Consider the following 24,263-nt stretch of genomic DNA (forward strand, 5'->3'; position numbering starts at 1 on the left):
TCCAAGGGGGTCTCAAGTCTATCCAGAGATGCTTCGCATCTAAAGGCTGAGAACCACAGCTCTAGAAAGAAATGAGCTTTGCCTCTTTGCAGGCAGTGGGTATGAACTTCTCAGTGAGGAAGGGTCAGTCCACCAGCCGTCTGCACATCTCAGTGTGCTGTGATTTGTGAAGCTACTGGCTGGGCTCTTGTAAGACGTGTCAGAAAGGTGCAGGTAGGAATGCTGCTGTTATGGCAAGCGGAGTAGGGCTGGAATTGCTGGTGGCAGCAGAAGGATTTCTGCACAGTTTAATGTGTTATGCTGCTTGCAGCGCAAAACTTCTGCACTCTTGTCTGTCTGTCTATCTCATCTCATCTTATCTCTGTGTCATCTTACTTTTAATTATACAATTTCCTCCAAAATCAGTCATGCTGCTGTCTGGGCTAGCTCCAGCAAGATGCTGACTGCAGTGACAGCAGAGTGCACCCAGCTCCTGCCAAGACTGAGCTCAGACACTTGTACATAGAGGGGCTGGTTCCCTTCTCACTTGGGTCTTGGCTCAAGATAGATCCTCCCGCACCATCCTAGCTCCCACCAGGGGATAGAAACAGTTGGTTTAAATTTAGGCCTGGGGTGAAGTTCTTTCTCGAATCAAGACCTCTACCAGTTTTTGTATCAGCATAACTCCACTAGTTTTAGCAGAGCTGTGTCCCTGATATGTGCAGGGTAAGTGCAATCACAGCTGGGCTGCTTAAACCTGGCTTGTGGCATGGAAAGCAGTCATGGGCGCAGAAGCATCTAACTAGTTTATAAAGATCATTACATTATATATACATATAGATAGATATATCATATGCACATGTCTGTGTATTAGAACACACTATTTATAAATACATAGACATATAGATAGATCTATCTATAGGTATCTACAGGTTGATAGATATAGATATGTTATGTATGTATATGTAGAGATATAGACATAATACATTTACACACACACACATTTATAAATATATCATGCAATATATAGCATTTAATTTTTAGCCCAAGAGAAAAATCACCTCATTGGAGAGATGCACAACGAACAGCATTAAATGCTCAATAGGAAAGAGGACACGGAGAATGGAAATTGTTTGTACTGAGAGAGTTCTCATTTCCACTGCCGGGCTGATAAAGTGGGAAAGGTGGCTCTTTCGAAACAAAATGAAAGAGCCACCTTTTCTTCCCCCGTCTAGGCCTGTTTGCCTGTACAAATACTTCCTCGGAATCTGAAAATAACACTGAACTTCAAAGCACTGAACAAAAAATAATCAGCTCATCCTCACCATGCCTTAGGCCTGGCTTTCTGAGGTGCTGCTCTAAGGGGGCTCAGGAAGGGGAGCTGAGAATTGCTTGCTTCTTTGGAAAAGCAGGGTGCTTAAGGACTGGTCCAAAGCCCACTCGAGTCAGTGGGGGTCTTCCTGTTGGTTGTAAAGGAATTTGGATCAAGCTCTTCTGGAATTGTTGGAATGTCTGATTTTTAGGAAACTGCTTGGCCTTAGGATCTCCTTTTGTGGAGAATATGATGGCATCTTCAGGGCATATGCAAGGGGTACCAGCCCATCACTTTACTGGCCCTTGCCCTGAATGAGAAGTCTTTGTAGTGCTTACTACAGATTCTCCCCTTCCAGGGTTATTTTTTTTTCTTTCTTTTTTTTTTTTTTTCCCCTGAGCTCGGTTCAGTTTTTGCATCCTGAGGCAGCGTTCAGCATGTAGCCTGTTGCACAGTTTCCTGTGGCCGGGCGGGCTGCCTGCCAAAAACCAAGGGCATTCACTCCTAGCTAGGGCTGCAGTTGTCTCTAGTGTGTTAGAAGCAAATGGAAACCTCAGTGTTGGCTCCTCTCTCAGGTCCGTTTGCTTTCCAGAGCATCTTGATATATTTAACCCCCTGCCAAAGCCTCAAATCAGGGCCTAGAAAGCGCACCCTGAAGGTGTGGTTTTTCCACTGCCTGTTGTTAGCTCCCTGGTGCAAAATGGTAGGTCTGGAGAAGGGGGCAAAGTGGTGTCCAGAGGCCCATTGAGAGAAACAGCCACCCTCACATACCCAGCCAGCCTGCCCTCCAGAAAACAGCCCCAGAGGGAGCCAGGCAGCTCGTGAATGAAGTGCAGGACTGGGGACTGGGTGATTTTGGAGAGGAAAGTTGGATTTGGGTTTAAGGCACTGGGTCATGAATCCTCTCTTGTGTACTGACATGGGGCACCTCCATTACCCCCCCCCCATTGTCCCCTCAAATGCTATTTATCACTGCGCAGTAGGGCCGTGCGCCGTATTCCTGTTTTCAGAAGCTGTGAGCAGCTAGGGGACTTGCCCAAGGTCAGGCAGGACACCAGTGGCGGAGCAGGGAGTGGAAGCTGGGTCTCGAGTCCTCTCATCATGACGTTGCCCTTTCTGTCTGGAAGACCAGGCTTCTGTTCCCATATTTCTGGCCTGGCCCCTGTGAGCAAACCATTTGGCTGACCCTGTGCCAAAATTACCCATCCACAGAGGTAGGATGATGCCTTCTTCCATCGCAGGGGTTTGTGAGATTAATGTTGGATATGCCTTATATCTGTGGGGCCCTACCTTTTTGACAGCCATGCCACAGGTTAAGCCCCATGTTGTCCCTGAGTGCCCTCCAGTCCCCTTCCCCTGCCTGCTCTGCTTGTGCCCCCTTCCCGGTGTGCCATGTGCCATGCACAAAGGCTGCCCGTGCCACTTGTGGCACACATGTCGCAGGGGGCCGCCCCTGCCTGGCTTAAAGATGATGGAGAGGCGGTAGCCCACATACAGGGTCCAGCAGATCAGTCCCCGTTAAGGGTCGCATGACTTCGCTGTGGATTCTCTGTGTTTTGCACTGGAAAAACCTTTTCATCCCTCCGGTGCCTCGGTTCCCCTGCTGTTAAAATGGGAACACCGACTTGAGCTCCCCTTTTTCAGAACATCGTGAGATTTGTACATACAATATGCTGAGGACTGGGGTCCTGCTGTGAACATTGCCACGGATTTCCTGTGGGCCGTGGGCACTTGGGTTTGTGACTTGTCCGAAATAGTGAGAGTTTGGCTTGAGTGGCCTCAGTTCTCTGCTTTTTGAAAAGGACCGAGCACCCACTGCTCTGCCTGAAGTCGCTGGGAGCCTTGCGCCCAGCACCTCTGCAACGAGGCATTCTCCAGGTGGGTACCCAGAGCGGCGGTACCCTGGACAACTGAACATCCCCAAAGCTGGGGCCGTAACTCTGCCCCCGTTTCTCCCTCTGTAGGAAGGAGCGAGCAATTCCAAAGGGAAGCTGGGAGGTTCATTCGTGCTTGTAAAGCGGGGTCCAATCTTTGGATGGATGGTGAAGGTGCAAGCAGCTGCCTTGAGTTCCTGGTCCCCTTGGAGCTTACAGCCTGCTTGCTTGGTTGACCTGCCCCACAGAAACGATGGCTTCCACCCAGCACTTGTACACTTGCACCCTGCGCGTGGTCACTTCTGGGATGCCTCCTGCCTTCTCGGCCCATTGGTCTGACATCGGCTGTAGCCGTCTGTTTCTGGTCCGTCACGGAGGGCCAAGAAGCGACAGGGGGGAAACCATTCACTTTGTTCCAGGGGGAGTGGAAAAAGGGGAAACCCTTCTCTGCCTTCCTGCAAAAATGCCTGCCCTGCTCCATTTTTCAAATTGGAATAAAAGCTGTTTGTTTTGCCATGAGTATTGAAGTTGCCTGCAGAGCCCTGGGAGAGGGAAGGGTCCCAGCTAGTCCTTGCCTTAGTTCCAGTCACCGCAACCTGGGAGCACCTCCACTAGCCTCCAGTAGGGTGGCTTTTACGTTCCCCTGGTGTAACTTGCCACAGGACTGGGCCCGCAGATGCAGACTGTGCAAATGTGGATCTGAGGGTGGAGGCTGGTCTATGCAGGAGCCAAGAGTACGGAGGGATGTGTGCTTCCAGCTGGAAACTCGACATTAGAAGAAAAGAGGCTTAGTCCTGCTGACTTCGGTGAAGCTGTACATTGCCTTTCACACTGGCTGGGAAGCCATCCCAAAGACATCTAGCCACTTTAACGCCTAATTTAAAATCAGGGTTCTGAGCATGCATTTAAGACCTGTGGGATAATTGAGCTACTTGGTAGAAGCAGCCTTTTTATGAGACCTACTTAAGTGTATAATTAGTGTGTTTTAAATTAGTTCAGCTTGGCTGAAGTCATTCCCATATAACAAATTAATGGAGGGTTGGAACTAAATTGTACATTAGGCAAGCAATAGCCCAATAGGTGTGAGAGACTAAGCCAACATTTGCCTTCTTTCATCTATACCTCCTTCCTCTCCCCGACCCAGTCTGGACCGCAGGAGGCTCTGGTATCTCTTCACTGCTGATGGATGCTAGAGAATGGGTCACCTTTGTTACTTTATGGTTATAGATGACACCTGTTGAACTACAAAAGGCTTCAAATAAAATCCTTACAGTGTCCTGTAAACCTGGTTGAAGCAAGGAAAGGCTGACTATAACACTGGAGCCCAGTTTCAGTTGCATTTGACTTAGAGATGCTGAAGAAAAGGTTTTAAAGCCAATTTCAGCCTCAATGTCAGCACCCCTTTGAAAGGACAGCCGTGGCAGTCCTGCTTTGCTGTTGCCTGTCGCAGCTCTGCCTTTGCATCCACATTGCGAAGGAGTCTCCCGGACGGCTTAGCGGTTTATGCTTTTGGGTTTGCCTCAGCTGAGTCACTGCAGTCACAGATTTGATTCCTGCTGGGATTGCTTCATCCTTTTGAGGTAGATGGAGTCATGTGGCATTGCCATGTGCCTGATGCTTGGACAGTGCCCTCTGTGACACATGTCTCTGCAAAACTGCAGACCGAAGGGTTTGCATCTGGAGTTTTCGTTGGCAGGCCTACGTTTCAGCAGGCAGGCTGCGCACGCACAGTCCGGCTGCGTGTTGCTTAGCCGCTGGGCCCAAAATAAGGGCTGTTCTCCTGTAACCCTGACTCATGCAAGTAGCTCTGTTGACCAACCCCTGATTCAGGCTTGCAAGACTGGGCACAAGATTGCACACCAGTGTTCGGGGCTGCAGAAGAAAAGTGCCTGTCACAGTATGCTCAGAAAGACAGGAGCATCATTTTAGGTTCGGCGAAGGTTGCTTTGCAGAATGGGAACAGCATAGTCCACAAGGGCAGGGTGATGCCCTGGCCCCCACCTGCTGTCCTCCACCCCATGTGCATGAGGCAGCGTGTGCTGCAGCTCGTAGGACAAAACTGAAACATTACACAGGCCCGGTTGAGCTAACAAATCTGTAATGTTATATTTCATTGCATTTGCCTATCTTCCATACCAGGCAGGCCTTTTGACTAAGAATATGTGTGCACGCTGTATGGTCTTTAGGCTTGAAAACTCTCTCTCTCTCTCTCTCCGTGTTATGTTTAACTTCACCCCAGCCCTGGCCTCCGAACCTCTTGAAAATAACATTTACAATAATATTTTTCCCAGTTCCGTAGTATACAAACTCCAGCGTGCTGGCAGGACTCCCGGAAACTTGCTGAAAGTTAATGTGGTCGACTCTTTTTAAAGGGAGAGATTTTTTCCGCTTGACTCTTTTGCTTGTTAAAATCTCCAGGCCCAACATGTTGTTCCCTGCTTGTTCAAAAACAAGGAGCGTCCCAATTTTAGCAAGGTTCATTTCCATCCCAGCCACACCGCAGGGCTGAGGACTGATATGTTTTTATGCCACTTAGTGGTACCACATCTCAGCATCCCTTAGCTTGTGCGTTGGCTGAATTCAGCCTGATCTCAGAGAGTGCAGATCCCCATGTAAGCCCCTGGGATGCATTCAGTGGTGAAGTCTATTATTGCAGTCCTGAGTTGGAGGCTCCTTTGTGCTATGTGCGCACGGTCAGCCTTGCCTGCTGATCATCTCAACTGAGCAAGCTGGGGAAAGCCTGAGTGAAGAGATGAACAGGGCACAAGTCTTATATGCACCAGTTTGGGGTCTGATCCTGCAATACGTCTAGAGCTTTTTTCTCCCGTTGGCTTCAGTGCAAGCCACTCTGCTCAGTGCCTTGGCAAGAACAAGTGCTGGGGGTGCAAAATGGTCCAGACTCTTACCTCCCTCCATTGCAGTTCAAAGCCAGGTTACTGCCATCTATGCAAGTGCAGCACCAGTGAAGCTACTTCTGGTTTCCCCCAGTTTAAGGGCTTGTCTACATGGGGGCCCTCAGGAAAGTTGACCCAAATTAATTTTTTAATGTGGATTAGTTAAACCTCCCAAACTCTGCTTTTGAAATCGCTCCTGCGTCTTCCCTTGTTCTCACAGGAGTTGTGATTTTATAGATTTTTTTTTTTTTTAAATAGATCTCACTGTCACTTTAGTTCTGATTGGAGGTGTCTGGATGGGGGAGTTGACTTCTCTAGGCAATTAAATTAAGCCAAGCCGGGCCAAGACTACTCAGATTCTTAAGGAGGAAATCTGAAATCGAGGTGGGGGTTTCGCATGGGGGTTAATGGTCCGTTTTACATGGAATGAACTTTCCCGAGTGTCCCCGTCCGACACGAGGGCAGAATCGGAGCCTGTTTCACAAGAGGCTGCAACGGGGATCGGGGTGGAGAAGATGATGTTCCCCTGGCCTGAGCTGAAGGAGGGCAGGGTTCACGCTCCTCCTGCTTTAATTGTTTGGCAGGAGGTGTTTTTGGATGGCTGGGTGAACAGGGCCGCACTTTGTCAAATGGACTGGATTGGATTTACAAGGGGGGCTGAATTTGCTGGTGGTCACAACCAGGGAGACCCGGGTTCCCTTCCAGATCCTGGCTGGCTGGCTGCAGAGCCTGCCAACGCTTTAATGCTCCACGGGGGGAGTTTGAAATGTTATTGGTTTCCCCCCAACCCACCCCTGAAGTGCACTGGAGTCGGGGAGAGTTAGGGAGAGTTTGCTTTGTGCTAAAAACAGCAATTGGTCCTTCCATGATAGGGATGGGTGGCATGTAGGTAAAACCAGAGAAAGCAGCCGTGCTGGTAATCAAGGCTGTCCGCTTCACACGGAAAAACATGGTTAACATAGGAAATGGTAACCTCCTGCCTTTGCATTGGTTAGCCCTATGCTACGGGCACCCGATCGCTTTGACGGAGGAAAGATCAGCGAGGACACAAAAGTACTTTTGCAAACAAAAAGGTGGCTGGGGATCAGATGTTATTCAGAGCTGTCTCCATGCAGGCTCTCTGTGTTCATGCAGTGGTTGTGTCTGTATGTACAAACAGTATGTGCACGGTCGGGGATCCAGCTGTGTGGCTGCCTGGCCCTTTGCATGCAGATACCACAATTGCACACATCGCTCTGGTAACCACGCATGAAGCAGGCACACAGCTTTGCTTCTGCAAAATGCGCATGCAGTTTGAAAACAGAAGCAAAGGAGAAGCTGGCCAGTTTTTGGCCATTTTCAGTTTAAGGGGATAATCCAAAGCCTGCTGAAATTAGGGGGAGTTTCCGTTGTTTTCAGTGTGGAGCTCTGACCCCAAGGTGATGTCCACCACGGCCTTTATAGTTAGATCAGTTCTTTCTTCTTCCCCAGGCAAAGGGGATCAAACCGTTCCCTGTTGCTTTTTTCTTCTTTTTGTTTTGGTCTGTCCCAAAATGATAGAGCATGCAGTGCTTGGCAGCTTTATATTCCTAGCTAAATCATATTTCTCAGATAGGAAACTGGAGCAGGACAGGGAACAGCGTGCTCAGTGGCACACATCAATGTCAGAGCATTTGCTGGCCTCTTATCGGTCTCTTTTCCTGCTGGCCTCTCTCAAAATAGGTTGGGTAAATAGCTTCATGCTTGCCAGCACTTGGGTCCAAAGACTTGGATGTTTCTGAAGGGAATTATTTTTAGTCTGCTTTTGAAATCGCTCCCCTGATTCTCTCAGGAATTATGATTTTTATAGGTCTTTTTAATAGATCTGACTGCTCTGGAAGCCTTCAAAGTGCCTTTTTTTACTTGTGGCCTACTTTTCATGAGACATGATGCATAACCATCCAGAGTACTTGTCTGTGGCATTCAACGCTGATGTTGGTAGTGTTGGCTGAACCAAGGATTATGGGATCAGATCCCAGAACAAAAGCGATCTGTTCTGTTAGTGAGGTGGTAAGATGCACAAGATGTGTTGAATCAAGCTACTATGGGCTGGGGGTTATGGCCATGTCTTTATTAAAAAAAGGCTGGGTCTCTGGGGAGCGTGGAGAGGTCTAGACTGGTGGTGACCAAGGTACGGCTGGATCCAGTCAATGGAGCCGTGTTATTTGGCCTCTGTGGGGAGGCCCGCGGGCCGGACCTCATGGGCTTGTGCACTGAATTGGGCTCACAGATTGGCCTTGTGCCACTCGTCCAGTCCGTGGAATGGCCCCACACCCTGGATCTGGCTTGCCAACAGGGTCCAGATCACTCAGCTGGCCTGGGGCGGGTTGCTACTGATCTAGACACTTTTACCTATTCCTGTGGGGGGAAAAATCCCTTGCAAAAAGGGAGTGAGACAAGTAGTCAGTCACGCACAGTGCCACCCCCTTACATGTCTGGTCTGATCCCGTTGCTGGTGCTCACCTGTGTACTCTGTGTTTCTATTGCAGGTGGATGCTTGTGAGCATCGGACAGAGCGGTACCCGTGACCGGTGCAGTGGAGGCCTGATGTAGATGCCAACATGGGTAAGGCGTGGATTCCTTGGGAGTTTTTGATTCTCTGGCCTCTTTATCCTGGCTCGGTTCTGCTGACAAAACCTCCGGCGATGCCAAGTGAAGAACCCGCAGAGGGGGCCTGGGGCATAATATTCACCCGCTTTGCTGCTTTGTGTTCCAGTTCAGCCAAGGGCGGCTTACCAAATGCTGTCTGGTGGGCCGGGAACTAGGGTGGGAGTCTGAGGACCGGGGGTCTTTTCCTAGCTCTGCCACTGCCTGGCTGTGTAACCTTGGAGAGGTCATTTCAGCTTTCTGTGCTGCTCAATGTACAAGCTGTGTGGACTGCGGCATGCTTCTATCATACTACCTTATTATAAACCTAATAATACTACCAACAATACCAGCCTGGCTAATGTATATGTGCACGTGGTTTCTACTGGAGGGTGTCAGGACAGCGTAGTAGTATATCACAGGCTCCACGTTGCTATTGGAGACTCCTCTTTCCAGTGGTAGGTGCTTATAGCTGGAGCTGGAGAAGGATCTCTCTCAGGTTTGCTGCCGCTATGAAGTTCCACGTGCATAGAGAAGTCCTAGGCTGCCGCAGTTGTTACGCTATGCACTTCATGCTCATCACTGTTGTGATTTAAACTGTGATTTGGGGATCTAGGCGCTTAGTTCTCATTGACCTTCAGGGGGCCTTGGCATCTGACTCTTTAAGACATCTCTGAAAATCCTGGTCTGCAGGTCTTCACAGAAAACTCATAGCCCTTCCATCAAGGAGCTTGCAGATCTAAACGTATTGCAGAGTCGGGACGTTGCTAGAGGGCTCGCTTTGTGTCTCGGTGTCTCTGGGGACCACTGCTGAAACGCTGCATGGGAGAAGTGTGTGTCAAGAAGGGGTATGATGGAAAACTGGCTGGGGCTGGGGGCATCTGGCCCAGGATAAGTCATTTATCCGATGACACTTACAGACATGTAACTAGCGGAGCAAAGCTCTTGCAAAGAGGACGTTATCTTAGTGAAAAAGATGGATCGAGCCCTTCCTAACTTTCCAAGCCCTTCCTAACTGATCCAGTTTGCCAGCAAATGTTCCACTCCCAATAGGAGCAGGATTTCAGACTCTCTTCTTTAAGACTCTTGTCTTTCATTTCTCCCAATCTAACAGGCCTCAAACTCTAAATGAACAGGGGCTGCTCTTTATCTCTCCCGGCCAGCTGGGTTCTGTCGCATGTTCCTGTCATGTTGATTCCCTGAAATAATTTCCTTCACTTCCAGAGACAGTCTCTCTCTTGACTGGGGATAAGCACTTTTCTAGGCGCTAGATCTCCACTGCGTAATCCATCCCAGGACAGTACTGATATCAGTTGAAAAGCTGTTAGCCAGGCTGGTTGAAAATATGGAAAAATTCACAATCTGCAAGCTGTTCAGGAATTTTTAGCCACCATTGCAAAGAAAGATAATTGGGGCGAAGATTTGTTTGGTTTGATCTTTTAATAAATGTTGTTCTGCACTCCTTACGTCTTGGCTCCCTCTCTTCCCTCTTGGTTCCATCTGAAAAAGGCATAAAAAGGGGAATATAATACGATCGTTCTGGGCTTTTAAAACTTTTTTCCAGTGGCAGAATAGAAGAGGGAAGGTTGTTTGGTTTTTTTTAAGTAATAGAGTGGCATAAATCTTTCATTATAAATATAAAAAAATACACTTCACTGAGGAAAAACTCAAAAAAAAAAAAGGAAAACTCTATTAAGGAAACAAACTGTTTTGTTGTTGTCAAAGTTTTTTTTGTTTTTGTGGGGTAAAAAATGTTGGCTAGCAGTACTTTGTTTTCTTCTCATTATAAGTATGAGTAAGTGGGTGCTTTCAACCCACTTCTTAGTATGGGGTTTCCCAAACTGTGGCATGTGTACCCCTGGGGGTACACAAGGCATCTCTGGGGGTTATTCAGGAGAAATGGTATAATGGCGGATTTAATTTTCATTATTATAATAGCCATTATAAATGCCTATTATAATTATTATAATAGGCATTTAAGGGGCATATAACATGTATGCTGGTAGGGGTACGGGGCAGCTGGTAAATCTGGAAGGGGGTACGCAGTAAGAAAAAGTTTGCTTTAGTGGACATATGGTTTGATTGCTGCCTGCCTCCTGTCCTGTGCTGGAACCTGTCTGCCAGTCGCTGCAAGCCTGTGGCTCATGTAGGCGCACCTAAGCTAGCTTTAAACCAGCTCATCTGAGTGCTGTTGGCAGTGCAGCCCAGCAACATGGAGGTCAGCATGGGCTGCAAAACCCATGCGAGAAGCCAGGTAAATGCTTGGAGAGAGTGAAGAGCAGCCTGTGCTTGAACTCCATCATTCCCAGTGCCTGAGCTTAGGTAGTTAAGGATGTCTTCAGGAGTCCCCAGGACTGTGGTGCAGGCGTACCCCAAACCCAAATGAAGAGTCCCCTTAGAGTAGGATTGTGGCTGGCTTATGTTTTGTTGCACTCATCAGCACTCTGCTGTGCCTTTTATACCCTTGACAGCTGCTTAGATCCCTTGATACATGCATATCTGCGGCTTGGAAATATCAGCTGTATGTAACACAGGTGCATTGCGCACAGAAGACAGGCTAGAATGGCCAAGCTACGCTGGCGGTGGGAGGGAAAAACCAGTGGGGCTATACCTGGTCTCTGTGGGCCAGTTTGGGTAAGGTGGATATAAGATGTAGATCAGCTATAAGATGTATATCATTGCTGATTTGATTTTTCTGTAAGAGCTGCTAGGCTAGCTGTGGAACAATGGGAGCTTATGGGGAGAAACTGCAGAAAGTGGAAGGGAAGAGTATCAAGTTTTCTTCTGATTCCTAGTCTGTTGGGTGAAGGATTATTATTAGTCTGTAGCAGCCAGTGATTGAAAGAATAAAGAGAACAGATATTGCTTACTAGCCAGGCTGTAGGCACTGGGGCTATAGCCTCTAATGCAGCTGCACATCCAGCATCTTAATTTGGACTTCCACACCAGATTGCAGGCAGAGCCAGATCACTAGCATGAGATGGAGTTAGGCGGGTGGTGGGGGAAGGCTACAGACTAGCGAGTCTCAGCTGGGGTGCTGCAACACCCCGGGGTGCCAACAGATCCTTGGAAGGGTGCCATGAGGACATTCCTGCCTGGCCACACCACTGTCCCCCCTGCCTGGTCCCTCTGCAAGGAGGTAAGCACTGTGTAATACACCCAGAGAGAGGTAGGGCTGGAAGAGACCTCCAGAGGTCATCTAGTCCAGCCCCTGCCTGAGGCAGGAATCATCCCTAGCCAAACCGTCCCGTACGACACTTGAATCTGAATTCTTCATAAAACTACCCTCAACTCTGACACAGCACAAGACCTGACACCCTATCCTGCCGCAGGTGAAGGAGGGGAATGACGGCAGACAACCTCTTGCTTCCATAAAGGTGGTCAGTGTATGTGCAAGAGATCCCACCCAGAAGTTATGGAGGGGCGCCTTGAGTCTAATTGCATTCGGCTGTCATTCAAGCCTACAAAGCCTGAGAACTACTGCTGTAGACAGAAGTCACAGAGCGCTCTGTGAAGCGTGCACCCAATATAGGACCAGAAGAGGTGGTTGCTGTAAGGGCTGGGTCCGAAGCGTGAAGCGCTTCGGGTACAGGGACGCAGTTCTCAATTGTTTTGGAAATGGAAGTGACAGTCTGCCGTCGGTTTGCAGACTGTAATAGTAGCTGCTGGATCGGGGGAGCATTTGGACATCTTAATTTAGGAGGGTCTCGAGTATTTTGACCATAGCTAAGGCTGTGGGTTTTGACGGGGGTGTGCTGGTGCGCTTGAGACCCTGGTCGGCTCCTGCCTGAGGGTCTTGTTCTTCTACTTGGGGTCCGGATGGTCACCAAACGTGGAGTGGGGAAGGAACTCAGGGTGGTGGAGGGGTTATTTTTTGCATAGGTCGTTGGTATTGCTCTTGCGTCCCCTGTGCTTAGCTATAGTGCATCATGGGCTGTTCTTGGCCTTGTGGTTGTCTGCCTTTTAGTTGTGGTGACTGAGGATTTGAAGCAGATGATTTTCAAGAACTCCTGGGTAACCGGCTACTTGCGAACATTGGGCTGGACTGTGGCCTCTGTGACCCTTTTCCACCCCCAGTATTTGCTTCTGTTTTCTTCTGGAGAATCCCAGTGACGCACACAAGCCTCGGAGCTGACGCTCGCTACAAAATGGAGAAATAATCCAGGTGACAAGCGAAGAGGAGCTAGTCTGAGCCCTCGAGTATAAATGTGTGGGCCTTTTGGGGTTCGGGGGGCAATTTTCACCAAAACACATTTAACGGCAGGGAAGAGAGAAGTCTGTATGAAGAGCACCAACGGCTGTCCAGTCTAATTGTTCTTGCTCAGTGGTGATTTGTATGTGTCCCAAACAGGCTTCTTGTGTGCAGGCATGTTTCCGTGTTTGTACGTGTGCATTAAGTGTTAATTTAATTACTAAAAAGCTTTTGAAGTCAACTGGGGACTGTCGACGCCTACATTCAGGTCTGTGCATATCTAGCCCCGAGGTTTAACATCATGTGCATGTGATCTTTTTCTTTAAAAAAAAAAAAAAAAAAAAAAATGGGCCAGAACTTTGGCCTGTGTTTTGGCAGACGGGTAAGTTGAGGGCCAAGAAAAGGAAAGAACAGGATTGTGTTAGTGGGGGCACACAACAAGCAAGTCCCTGCATTACAGGATGCCTTTAGCAGGGGATCCTCCATGGTTGTGCTCTCCCTGGGCCACTTTGGGTGCAGGGGCTGTGCCAGGCCAGGCTGCTGGGCGGTGGGACCGATCACAGATAAGACAAGGTAGAGCACGGCCGCTTTGTGGCTGCATCGTGGCTTTGCCCTCCCTACACCCTGGAGACCTAGAGGGGCTCTTCAAGCAGGGTTGGGTTTGAAGGATAGCCTGGGCTGGGCTGGGGGCGTTATCCTCTCCAGCAGCCCCGTGGAAATGGGCACATTGCTGCCTGTACCCACCCAGGCATGAACGTACCCTGCAATCCCTCCTTGCTTTGATTTCTGCTTGTAAAAACCTTCCTGCTTTTAGTAAAGGGCTTTTTTTTCTTTTTACTCCTCATCTCGAGCTGCACGCGTGCGGCTGATTTGCTTTCTCTCACGTTTTGTGCCTTGTTTGCACATTACGAAACCTGGTTGTGTTCAAGCAAACACGTCCTCCCTCCCGGGGCCCCCCTACCCCTCCTCCTGAGTCATTTCACATGTCTTCCTTGCTCCAGACTCCCACCGAGTTCAGCTGGGAGTTCGGGGGAGAGCGGGATCAGACCTGTGATGTGATATTTGGGACAGCACAACCGTTACCATGGCAACTGGTGATGATCTCACAGACCCGGGACTGTGGCTTCACTGGAGCTATTGAGTTTTAGGGGGAGCAGGGCTGGGAGGGGAGAAAGGGCCCTTTATGCGAACACACGTACCTTCATCGGTCTGGGGGGGAAGAACCGGGCAGCTGCATTTCTTTCTGGGCAAACACTTTCCTCCTTTCAAGCGTGCCCAAGCGTGACATTTGTGCTTTAAGGGCCCGGTTCTGACTTCCTCGCGACTTCCACAGACGCACGAAGGGCCTGCCTTGAGTCTGCGGGTTCAGCTGAAGGCTAAGGCTGTTGCCGACTTACCTGGTTTGGCCAGTCACTTAAACGTGTGTACATGTCCTTAGCAGCCCCAGACCCAGTCCGTGCCTCTAGCTGTGCTGCCGCTCCTCCTCCTCCTCCTCCTCCGCTCTTGTTAATGTTTAACGGGATGGGAGCTGTCAAAGCCAGGTTAGGTTTCATTTGGACTCCCCCGAGCCTTTGCTGCCTGCAGGGATTACAGGGCCGTGTTGTATAAACACCGTCTTCTTTTGCATAGCGATAGTCACCTCTGTTTCTGAATCTCCTGAGACGGACTTTCCCAGCAGAGGGTGGCGGAGGCTTGGTGGATCAGATAGGTGGTGAAGCACTCTGTATGCATGGATTTTTGTAATCCTGAGTCTTGCTTCTTGCTGAATAATAACACCTGCATCAGTGATTCTCAACCGGGGCCCCACAAGATCCTGTCAAGGGTGATGTGGGATGCCATGCAATGTCAGCATTGTTAATACGATTCACAAGATAAATCCAGAGATTTTAAAGAGCAGTCCAGAGTTGTGGTCTTGCTGAGTAGTTTGCAACAGAAAAACCATTCTATTCTTTTTTTGACTGCAGAAAAATAGGGAGAACTAAAAGCCGGCATTTCTTAAGGGGTGTCTTGAATCTGTTCAGGTGTGCTTCCAGTCTAAAAAGGTTGAGAAACATTGATCTAAATCTATTCACCTGTATATCCCAAAGCATTTTATAAAGGAGATCTACATAACCACTCCCCACTCACCATTTTATGGATGGGGAAACTGAGGCATGGAGCGGTAAGTGATCTGCCCAAGGTTGGCCAACAGGCCACTAGCAAGGTTGGGAACAAACCCCAGTTCCAGTCAGTGCTTAGGCATTAGGTCACACTTCATCCCCAGTAATTAGTAATGACTCAGCATCATAACTATCTATTCAGAATAAGTACCGGGTAGTTGCTACTGGCTGAAGTCTACCCTCACGTAGTGGGGGTGTCTTCTTGGGAATAGCTGTGATACAAACCTGAGCCTTGTGTTTGTAATTCTTCCAATGGATTAGGTAGAAAAGCTTGCCTTCGGGGGTGGGAGGGAGTTCTTCAGGAAATAAGTTAGATGCAGCCATGCAGTGATGTGCAGCAGGTCTCGGCCCTGCATGTACTGAATTGTCACATGTACCAGCCGTGGCATAATGCACGCAGACTCTTCTTTCTCCTCTATCCTCTCTCTTCCTGAAGCTTTACCTAGCTGGCTAGGCCTCTGCCGCTGGTAGAACTGGATCTCATTACAGACTCTTACAGTCCAGGCCTCAGCATAGGAGAAGAAAGCACTTCTGAAAATTCAAGACCAATGAATGGGGGAATCCAAGGCCAGCAGAGAAATGAGTTTTGCTTCCCACATTTGGGTCCAGTTTTCTCTGTGCTGGGGTTCACTTCCCTGTTTGTTGGAACAGAAATATCCCACATCCTTGAAATAACATCTTCTTCTTGCCAATAGCAGTACAGTATCAGTGAGATGTCTCCCCTGCCATCTCTTTGGATGTCTGTTTTTTAAAACTAGGCTTCTGTGCTCGCAGTTTGGAGCCCTCCCCTTGTATTCTTTGGGAGTCTTTTCTTAACAGTTCATAGATGTGCAGGTGTGAGAAATAAAACTGGGCCTTCAGCAATAGGGGCAGCTCCAACTCCAGTCATGCCAGCGGGATGGATGATGATAGAGCATTGCAGCCTTTTAGCGGGCTGGAGCCTGTGCTGCTTCTCTTGGGAGGAAGAGCACAGAAGATGTTGTCCAAGAGGAGGAGCAAACCTGGCTTTATGCTATCTCTGCATTGCCCTCTTACCCGTTCTTTGCAGGGAAGTGTCTGCTAGAGCAGCCTCTCTGAGGCTCTAATTTACAATACACTTGCATGGCCTGAGCAAATGGTATTCTGGAGGGGTTGGAGTGAAGGTTGTGTCTTGCTCCAGGAGACCTGCAAGAGCCCTGGGCGAGGAGGTAGGGATGGGCCTTTAGGAACAGGACACGTGCTATTGATTGAGGAAGAGTGTGCTCATGGTGGCCTGGCTTTGAGCCTGGCATCGTTGCAGCCTTAACTCTGGTTTGTATTGGGAATCCGTCGCGGCTCTCTGGGGCCCGAGAGTTGCCCAGGCAGCTCGGCCTTGACTTGACCCAGCTAACCTAGGACCATGAGCAATAAATGGATTTGGGGGTTTGGTGCCTGAATAAAAAAAAAAAATAAAAATAACAGTAATCTGTGGTTGCCCAAAAGCGCATGGGGCACAGAGAGCTCCCGCTCTCCAAAAACATCACGGAGTTAAAGTATTGTGGAAGATTTCCATATTTTCCAGCAGAACGACCATTTCTTGAGTTTGTGTTGTGCTGACAACTTGCCCTTACTTCTGCTCTTTCCTCAGGCAAACCAAACCCTTGAATTGTGAATTTTGAAGGGTTTCTTGCCAGTATTTCTCACTGCCCTTCTGACGTCCCTGAGCCTGAGGGGGTGGGTAGAGGGTGCACCTGTAAACCTGCAAATCTGCAGTCGCCAAGAAAAGGTTCTGTCTTTCTTACGAGAGATTTAACTGTTGCTTCTCTGGTGGGGCCTTTTAAAGTGCATAATAAAGCTTGCCTCATAACATCACCATTTTTGAGGGGCATTATCTTGCCTATTTACAAGGCACTTGTCACCTGGTGTTTTAGGACATGATATTTGTCCCCTGAATAAGTTCAGAGTATTTTCAGTCCTGCCAGCCAGGTTCTTCCAGTCTTTTGCTTTTTCTCGGGGAAGTTCAAATGCAAATTGAATTCCGTTTCATCTGGCTGATTTAGACAGGAGGTTTGATAATTCGCAGCTTATTTTCCCATCCTATCTTCTCTGCCCTGTATTTACTTATCAAGCTCCGGATCGTGTGAACACTTCGGCATAGGCGTATCTTTGCACACGGGATGATCCCGCTGAAGTCAGCAGGGCTTCTTGTGGGTGCAGGTGTCTACAGGACTGGGCTGCAGTTACATGCAGGGATCGCATTGTCTCGGTTGCCCTCAAGTTTATTTCTCCGTTAAACAAAAATCCACTTAAGTGAGTTGTTTTCTCTTGGATCAAACAGTTCACGAACTTGGGACGCAAATCGTAGCCTGCAATGTTTTCCTGACCTGTGCCATTCCTGGAACGTGGTAAATGCATCTTCCAGGGCCCCAAAAACTCAGCTTTCCTCCAGCAAAGCCCCAAGTTGCATAGAAGATCAATGGCAGGCCTTCAGAGAGGTCTTGGGAATCCTGCAGAGCAGCAGGGGAAGGTTTTCTTGCTCACATGGCTCATCCATGGGACTCCCTGAGCTGTGTCTGCCCTTGGTTGCTCTAGCATGACATCTGATTACTTCTGTGGGGTTGCTGGAGGGTGAATGACCACTGGATTTGACTCACTTCTCCAAGAGGGATGGCATACTGTAACAACGGAAATGTGCTTGCCTTTAACTTTCACTTCAGACCCGTTATATAGCAAGCTGAGTAATTGGGTATTTTTCTTTTTTGCTCTTCAGGTGGAATTTAATACCACTCCTCAAGCATGGCCCAGCGAGTGAGATGCATTGTATATAATGGAGTCTTGCTTAAATGGAGGGTGATCTGTCATTAGATAAATAGTTTGTCTTTATGGCTACAGATGCTGCCAGCATGGTGTTGGCGGGGAAACGCTTATGTTTTATAGGTCTCCTCTCCATGATCGACCCATGACTGATAGGTGTCTGTTAGAGTCCCTTTTGCATCTAGCACTGCAGGTCCAGTGCTGGTGGCTCTCATGCTTGGTACCCAAACATTTCCCTGAGTTACCTACTTCTGGCTTCAGTGGCTGCTGCCAGCGCCCTGTCTCTAGTACCTGGGGTTTGTCCTGCCCTCCAGTAGTAACCATCTACCCCAGTGGGTATTTTTTGCAGGAGCCGAAAAGACACCAGGAACAGTCTCCTCCCCCAACCACAAAACCACTTCCTTGTTGCAGAGAGCAGTATCTCAAGCCTGTCGCTTCACTGGTGCTGGCCACAGGCTCTGGTTACTGCTGCATTTCTGCTCCAGAGGCAAGATCTTTGAAATCTCTCTCCTACAAGGGTGGAAACTCATGGTGGCCTGTCCAGCAAGCAGTAAGCAGTAAGGAGGATGGAGGGTTGGCTTTCAGGTAAGGGGGACTGAGCTCGGAGGCTAAAATCTCTGGGTCCAGAGCACAAACTGCAGCGGGCTGGCCGAGAGAGAGACGCCCTTCCATGTGCATGTGGAATGATCTTGAATGGAGGGAGGTGCAATAGCTGCTAAAAGCAGTGTTGGGGTTGACTGGTGTGTACAGCTGGTGCTGTCCAGGCTTTAAGAAAATAATTGAACGCATTGGAAAGGGAAGAGTTATAGGAAGGATGCGGGGTCCGAAGAAACTGCCTCAAGCCAGAGGCTAAGGATGCTTAACAAAGAGAAGTGGACTGGATCAATGTCTTGGTGGGGACAACCCTCTAATGGTGGTGAGCTTCTTCCTCAAGTGGACAAAGACGTATAATCTAATGGCTCGAAGCTGAAGCTAGATATGGTCAAGCTGTGAGCTGGCCTCCGCCCTGTGAGCTGCATGCATCACAGGGGGCTGGCACGGGACACCGCAGACAGCCTGCACCCCAGCCCCTTGCGTCTGCAGCTAAGGACCTGGGTGAGGCTTTCTGGCCTCTGTGCCCGTGGCAGGAGGACTGTGTGTGTGGAAGGGAGCAGCAGGGATTCCTGGGGATGTTTGTCGAGCATCCGTGCTCCCAGCCTGGGGTGCAGCGGTGGCTCCCGGGCTCAGCATCAGCTCTGGGGTGGGCTGGGGGCAGTGTGATGCCCTGCTATGTTTTCCGCCACAGCCTTTCCAGGGCCCTGCATGGGGAAAGCAGCCTGTGCCTTAAAGACCAGACAAGAAATACGCAGGGAAGGAACCTACAAGGACACTGGGGTTGGGACAGGCAGGAGTGAAATGAAATCAGTGTGCAGGTAGGGGCGCTGCACAGGGGGTCAGTTTGGTCCAGCCCAGCAGAGCTTATCCGGCCTGCGGATCCAGCTGGGTTTGGCTCTAGCTCAAGCCCACGTTATGGGTTTGATGTAGAAGTCACTGGGAGAAATGCTCTGGCCTCTCCATTCAGGAGAGACTTCAAGTCCAGAAATGCAGTACTCAAGTCCCGGCTTTCTCTGTGACCACTTGCCCTGGATCCCAGCCTCCATCCACATGGGGTGGGGGGGAAGGTAAAATGATCATGATTTGTTTCCCACCTTTTGTCTGGCTAGGCTGTATGCACTTAAGCTCTTCGGGGAAGGGACTGTGTCCCCCTCTCATTGTGCACAGCTGGGGACAGTGGGTTCCTGATCTCAACTGGAGCTTTGAAAAGAAGTCCTATGTCAAAAATACCACATTTTACAAAGAAAGGAGGAGGACAGGTTGGGGCAGGGCGAAGCCTGTTGGAGCGTCAGAGCTATTCGTGTCTGTATGTTCTTGAGGTTCCTTCTAGCTGCAATCTTCACTGTGCACTCTGCTTCAGATGGCTGGTTTTGATCATTAGGGCACTTCTCTTTCCCCCACTCCCTCCGTGTTCCTGATCTGTACTGTCGGCCTTCATCCAGCCCCGCTCTCTGTCTGGGAATATCCAGAGCAGTCCCAGCCCCTCCTACAGGGGTGGTCTGTACCCACTGAAAGCACTTAGGAAATTTTACTCGGGGCTAACAAAGCTATTCCGGCTAAAAGCACTGTGGGATCTTTAATGACCACAAGTGGTCACAGCTGTGGTTTTCACGCTTTATCAGAACAAGCGCAGCTTACTGCGCGCTGCCAAGGGGCATTGGTTCAGGCATGGCTCGGAAGCTGACACCTTCCTTTCTGCAGCTCCTTGATCTTCCAGTCTGGGCCCTATTTTGCTGAGATGATAAACTGTACAGCACGTCAGCTTTTGCTGGATCCTCCCTCATGCCCCTCTTGACACTAAAGGCAGCTGGTGCCCTTTTTTCTTGCATTGTTCATGGGAGCAGCTCCACAAAACTACTTTGAACTGCCTCTTAGTAATGACCTATTAGCAAAGCCAACAATAACAGTCCCGTCTAGACCATCTGAGCACAGCTAAACTATTCCTTTGTCTCCTCTTCACTTTCTGCCTCTCTTGACAGTGGGCCCAATCTGGGTGGTCTGCGCTGACCTTCAGACTCTCTCTTCCTGCTGTAATGTTCTCATTCGGAAGTGAATCGATCACGTTGAGACCAGGATACTTCTGCCTTCTGCTCCCACCAGAAATGAAGCCGGCTAGCTGGACCAACCACAAAGCGCGTGCCTGCTGCCGGAGGACACGGGCATCAAACTACCGCGGTTCCTTTGAAAGGACTTTTGCTGTGTATGCAGTCTTGCAGGGTGCTGCCTTAAATGATAATGGATTTGGTAGGAGGAGGCATATAAGGGGATGGGGCTTGAGTTGGAGGTGTTGAGCGCCTGCATCTTGCACCGAGCCCTGTTTTAAAGTCCCTTGAAGTGGATGGCAGTGGGTTTTTTTCCCTCCCTCATTGAGTTCAGTGGTCTCATTGGCTCTAATCCAATACTAGTTACGTTTAATAGAGTGACTATTTCATTTCCTTTCAAATGGCAGCAGACAGGGACTTTTCTTAAAAAAAACAAAACAGAAAAAGAGAACTGCTCTCCAGCATAGTTTAGACATCCCGGTTGGCTTTAGAGCAGTTTATCTCTGCCTTTTTAGACTCGGGGCACCCCTTGGAAATGGCTAGCTCTTAGCTTTCACTTGTTTCTTGGCTATGGAAAAACAATAGAGCAGTTCGTCTGCTGCGAAGAACTCAGGCTGCAGCAGGTCCGAGTGGCTTTCAACCCTATAGATTCCTATTTTTTTTTTTAAATCTCTGGGTTTATCTTGCGAATTAGGCGCAAGTGTTTGCGCATCTGACGTGCCGTGGGGTGCCGTGCAATCCCTAAAAGGATCTCATGCCACCCCAGTTGAGAATCACTGCTCTGCAGCAACCCAGGAATAAAAGAAAGAAAGAGAAAGAAGTTAATTCCTCAGGGACACATACAGAGGAGCTGGTGACGGTGACCTGGAAAGCAGAGCAGGGGATCAGAGGGCCAACAGTTAGACCGGGGACAAAGGGAATGGCCAATACAAAACCAAACAGCTTGAGTTATGTTGCTGTGCTCCTGTTTGCTATTGTAATTGGCCCCTTCTTGCCCTGAAGTGCCTTGGCATGGGTGGCACTGCTCATGTGCTCTGTAGAGAAATACTAAACTTCTCTCTGCGCGGTGACAGAGTGACACTTTTTCGGCAAGGCAAAGTTAATGCAACGAAAAAGCAGGGGCAGAGTGAGGATGAAAGGTGCCCAGTACTTTCACCTGCTCTCCATTCCTGTTCCAGAAAGCCAGCACAACGTCCTGGTGCCTTTGGGGACATCTGTGTACCACATAGTACTTTGTCTGCCTGGTGGGCCTTGCAGCTTGAGCACAGCTTGGAGGCAGGTTTCCTATGTAGTGTCCAGGCTGCCTTTTTCATGTGCGTCAACAGGGACCCTGTCTTGGAAGCCACTTGCCTGCATGGGATTCCCACTGCTTCGCCTGGGACCCCTGTCTGGGGAAGGCTCGTCAGCCCGCACCCCAGGGAGCAGTGAAAGCAGCCCAACAAGCAGAGCACGAGACTCCTTTTGCAGAAGAGCCCAGGGTGTGGCTGTTGGCTCGGATTAGCCAGAGGGCTCCTCCGTTCCTTGTTTGGCTCTTGAGCGGGATGTTCGTTTCCATGCTATGAAACTCCCCACCCTTCCAGCGAGGCTGCTCGGAGACCCTGAGAGCAGCGTTTAGGAGGGAGGATTTGTCTGGGAAACATCATCTCTATGCGAGTCCTCTTGGAGCGAGGCATGAGAGGCATCGGTTTTGCAGCCAGTGATGTAAGCTGTGCTCCCGCTGTGTCGGCAGCTGGGATCCTGACGCTCTGAGCGTTCGCTTTTAATTCGGGAGACTGGGACCTGGCACCCGCTTATGTTGTAATTTCCAGGTTGTCCTCAACACCCAGCTTTTCCGGGAAGTCCCCTACCACTGTTTTTGTTTTTAGAGCCTAGAATAGGGCTTGTGAAATGCAAATGTGTCCCGCTTCAGTGGAGGGAAACGGCTGTTCATACTCATAGAGGAAGAAGAGATTGGCTTCTGTGCGGCTGGACTCCTGTCTCATCTTGCAGAAGTCCGGAGCGTCGTGGTGTCGATGTTTGGGTTCCCTCCTTAAGGCAAATGATGCTTTGTGCACTGCGCTGCTTGGGTGAAGAGCAAAGTGCATTTCAGCGAAAGGTATTTGCCCCACTGACGAGATGGGACCTTGAAATCTGGGAGCAGGACAGGCCTAAGTATCTCAAGCCTTGCTGATTTTCTTTTTCAGTGCCTCAATACTTGGGAGCCCAAACTTGGGCAATTAACTCTTGGGTTTCACATGGGTGATTGCCTGGCTCTAAGTCTGTGTTCTGGAGCAGGGGAGAGGGCTCCTGAAACAGTCAGGCTGGACACCCCAAATTAGTGGATACTTCTGATTTCTGCAAGTCTTCAGCATCGCAAAGTGATTGGCAATGTCTCTTGGCTCCCATTCTTTGTTCTGAGTCTAGGACCCTGGGGATACCTCGGGGTGGGTCTCATGGAGCTTGCAGTCAGCAATCTGCACTACCTTCCTTCATGGTTGAGGACTGCTGGACTCCTGCAGCCCATGCTGCATATGCAGGAGATCTAAGAGTCCCTGCAGAGTCAGTGGAGGGAGAGCTCACACAAAACAGCTTCTGGAGCTTTGTAGTTGACTGGCCTCTTAATTACTCATGGCCATGCGGGTCTTAGTATGGATGGGTGGGAACAGCAGAGGATATGGCTTGCACTGCCCTTAGGCTGGTGTGGGCAGGTCAGGATTTGGCTTTAGGTCCAGCAGGAGAGTAAGTGTGTTGGAGCATGTAACTGGGTTTGCTTCTTGGTTGGGTGGGGTTTGATTTTTGGTGAAATCAAACTACTGACATGACCTATGCTAGTGCAGACCTGGCTTGCAAATGAGCCATCAGTGAAGTGGAAAAGTAAGGTAGGGAACTCCATTAATTTGTGTTAGGGAGGGAGAAGGGTGCTCAATTGCACAAGCTTTCTATAACTTCATTTTTCCTACCAAAATCGCTATGTACAACAAGACCCTTAGGTCTTCAAGACCCTTAGGTCTTCAAGACTGTGCTGCTCTCCTATAAGGTTAACCTAGGTAGTGGGAAAATACAGGGTTTCCTCTGCGTCTTATGGGCAGCTGGATTCCTTCTGTAACCTTGCTGCACCCCTCTCTGCACATCGCCCGCACCATCCTGAAAGCCATATTGTTGGCTCTCCCGGGCCTGGGTATTGTCCAGCCAGTGAAGACCAGTTTAACTAGCCCCTGGGCTTGCTGGCATTTCAGATCAAACTCTCCGTCCCACTTTGCAAGTCTCCAGGTTTCCAGTGCATGCTACAGCTGTGCGGTTCTTTGTCAGCCTCTTTGCATTTTGCACAGCTGACCAGCTCCAGCTTTCTTCACCTTTAAAACTGCATTGCAGGCTATTTTGTATGCCTTCCCTGGAGGCCTCTGGCAGTGTTGTCATCTAGGGACAAAACCCAAAGCCTTGATGCTGAAGCCCTTTACAATGCTTGCAGCAATGAGATTGTGGGAGAAAACCGAAATGCAGTTTGTTTAAGGATCCCTTGGCCTTTCATTTATTTGGTAACAAGAGTAGCTCAAAGACCTTGGTGACATGACATCTCTGTTAATGCTGTTACACCCCACCTATCCGTGAGTCCATCTGGAAGCCCCAGATGGGCATATCCCAAGTTTCTTCTGTCATGGTCCATGGACCACTGGAGTGCTGTGGAGTCCTGAGAAGTCTTTCGGTCTTTCACTCTGAGACAAAGCGAGGTGGGTTGAAGAAAGAAGAGAAGTGAGTGACTCTTGAAGCAGTTTCTGAAACAAAGTGCTCCGTGATGCAAGAGTGCTGGAGAACAGCAAGGACACGGGGTGCTAGTTTGCTCCCTTCTCTCGCCTCGTGTGCT

General features: G+C 49.4%; 1 protein-coding gene across 3 annotated transcripts in view; it reads left to right on the top strand.

The window, feature by feature from the left end:
• The window catches only part of LOC149865115 (mitogen-activated protein kinase kinase kinase 3-like), a 106,976-nt gene that overhangs the window by 15,133 nt on the left and 67,580 nt on the right, over positions 1-24,263 (top strand). For all 3 annotated transcript variants that reach the window (XM_090047787.1, XM_090047789.1, XM_090047788.1), the window contains exon 3: positions 8,567-8,642. In XM_090047787.1, coding sequence (XP_089903913.1) covers positions 8,639-8,642 — 4 coding nt within the window. In that variant the 5' untranslated portion in view covers positions 8,567-8,638. The remainder of the gene's footprint in view (positions 1-8,566; positions 8,643-24,263) is intronic.

This window comes from Crocodylus siamensis, chromosome 5 (genome assembly GCF_052110815.1).
Source record: "Crocodylus siamensis isolate JL-2025a chromosome 5, ASM5211081v1, whole genome shotgun sequence".
In the NCBI taxonomy this organism is placed as follows: Eukaryota; Metazoa; Chordata; order Crocodylia; family Crocodylidae; genus Crocodylus; species Crocodylus siamensis.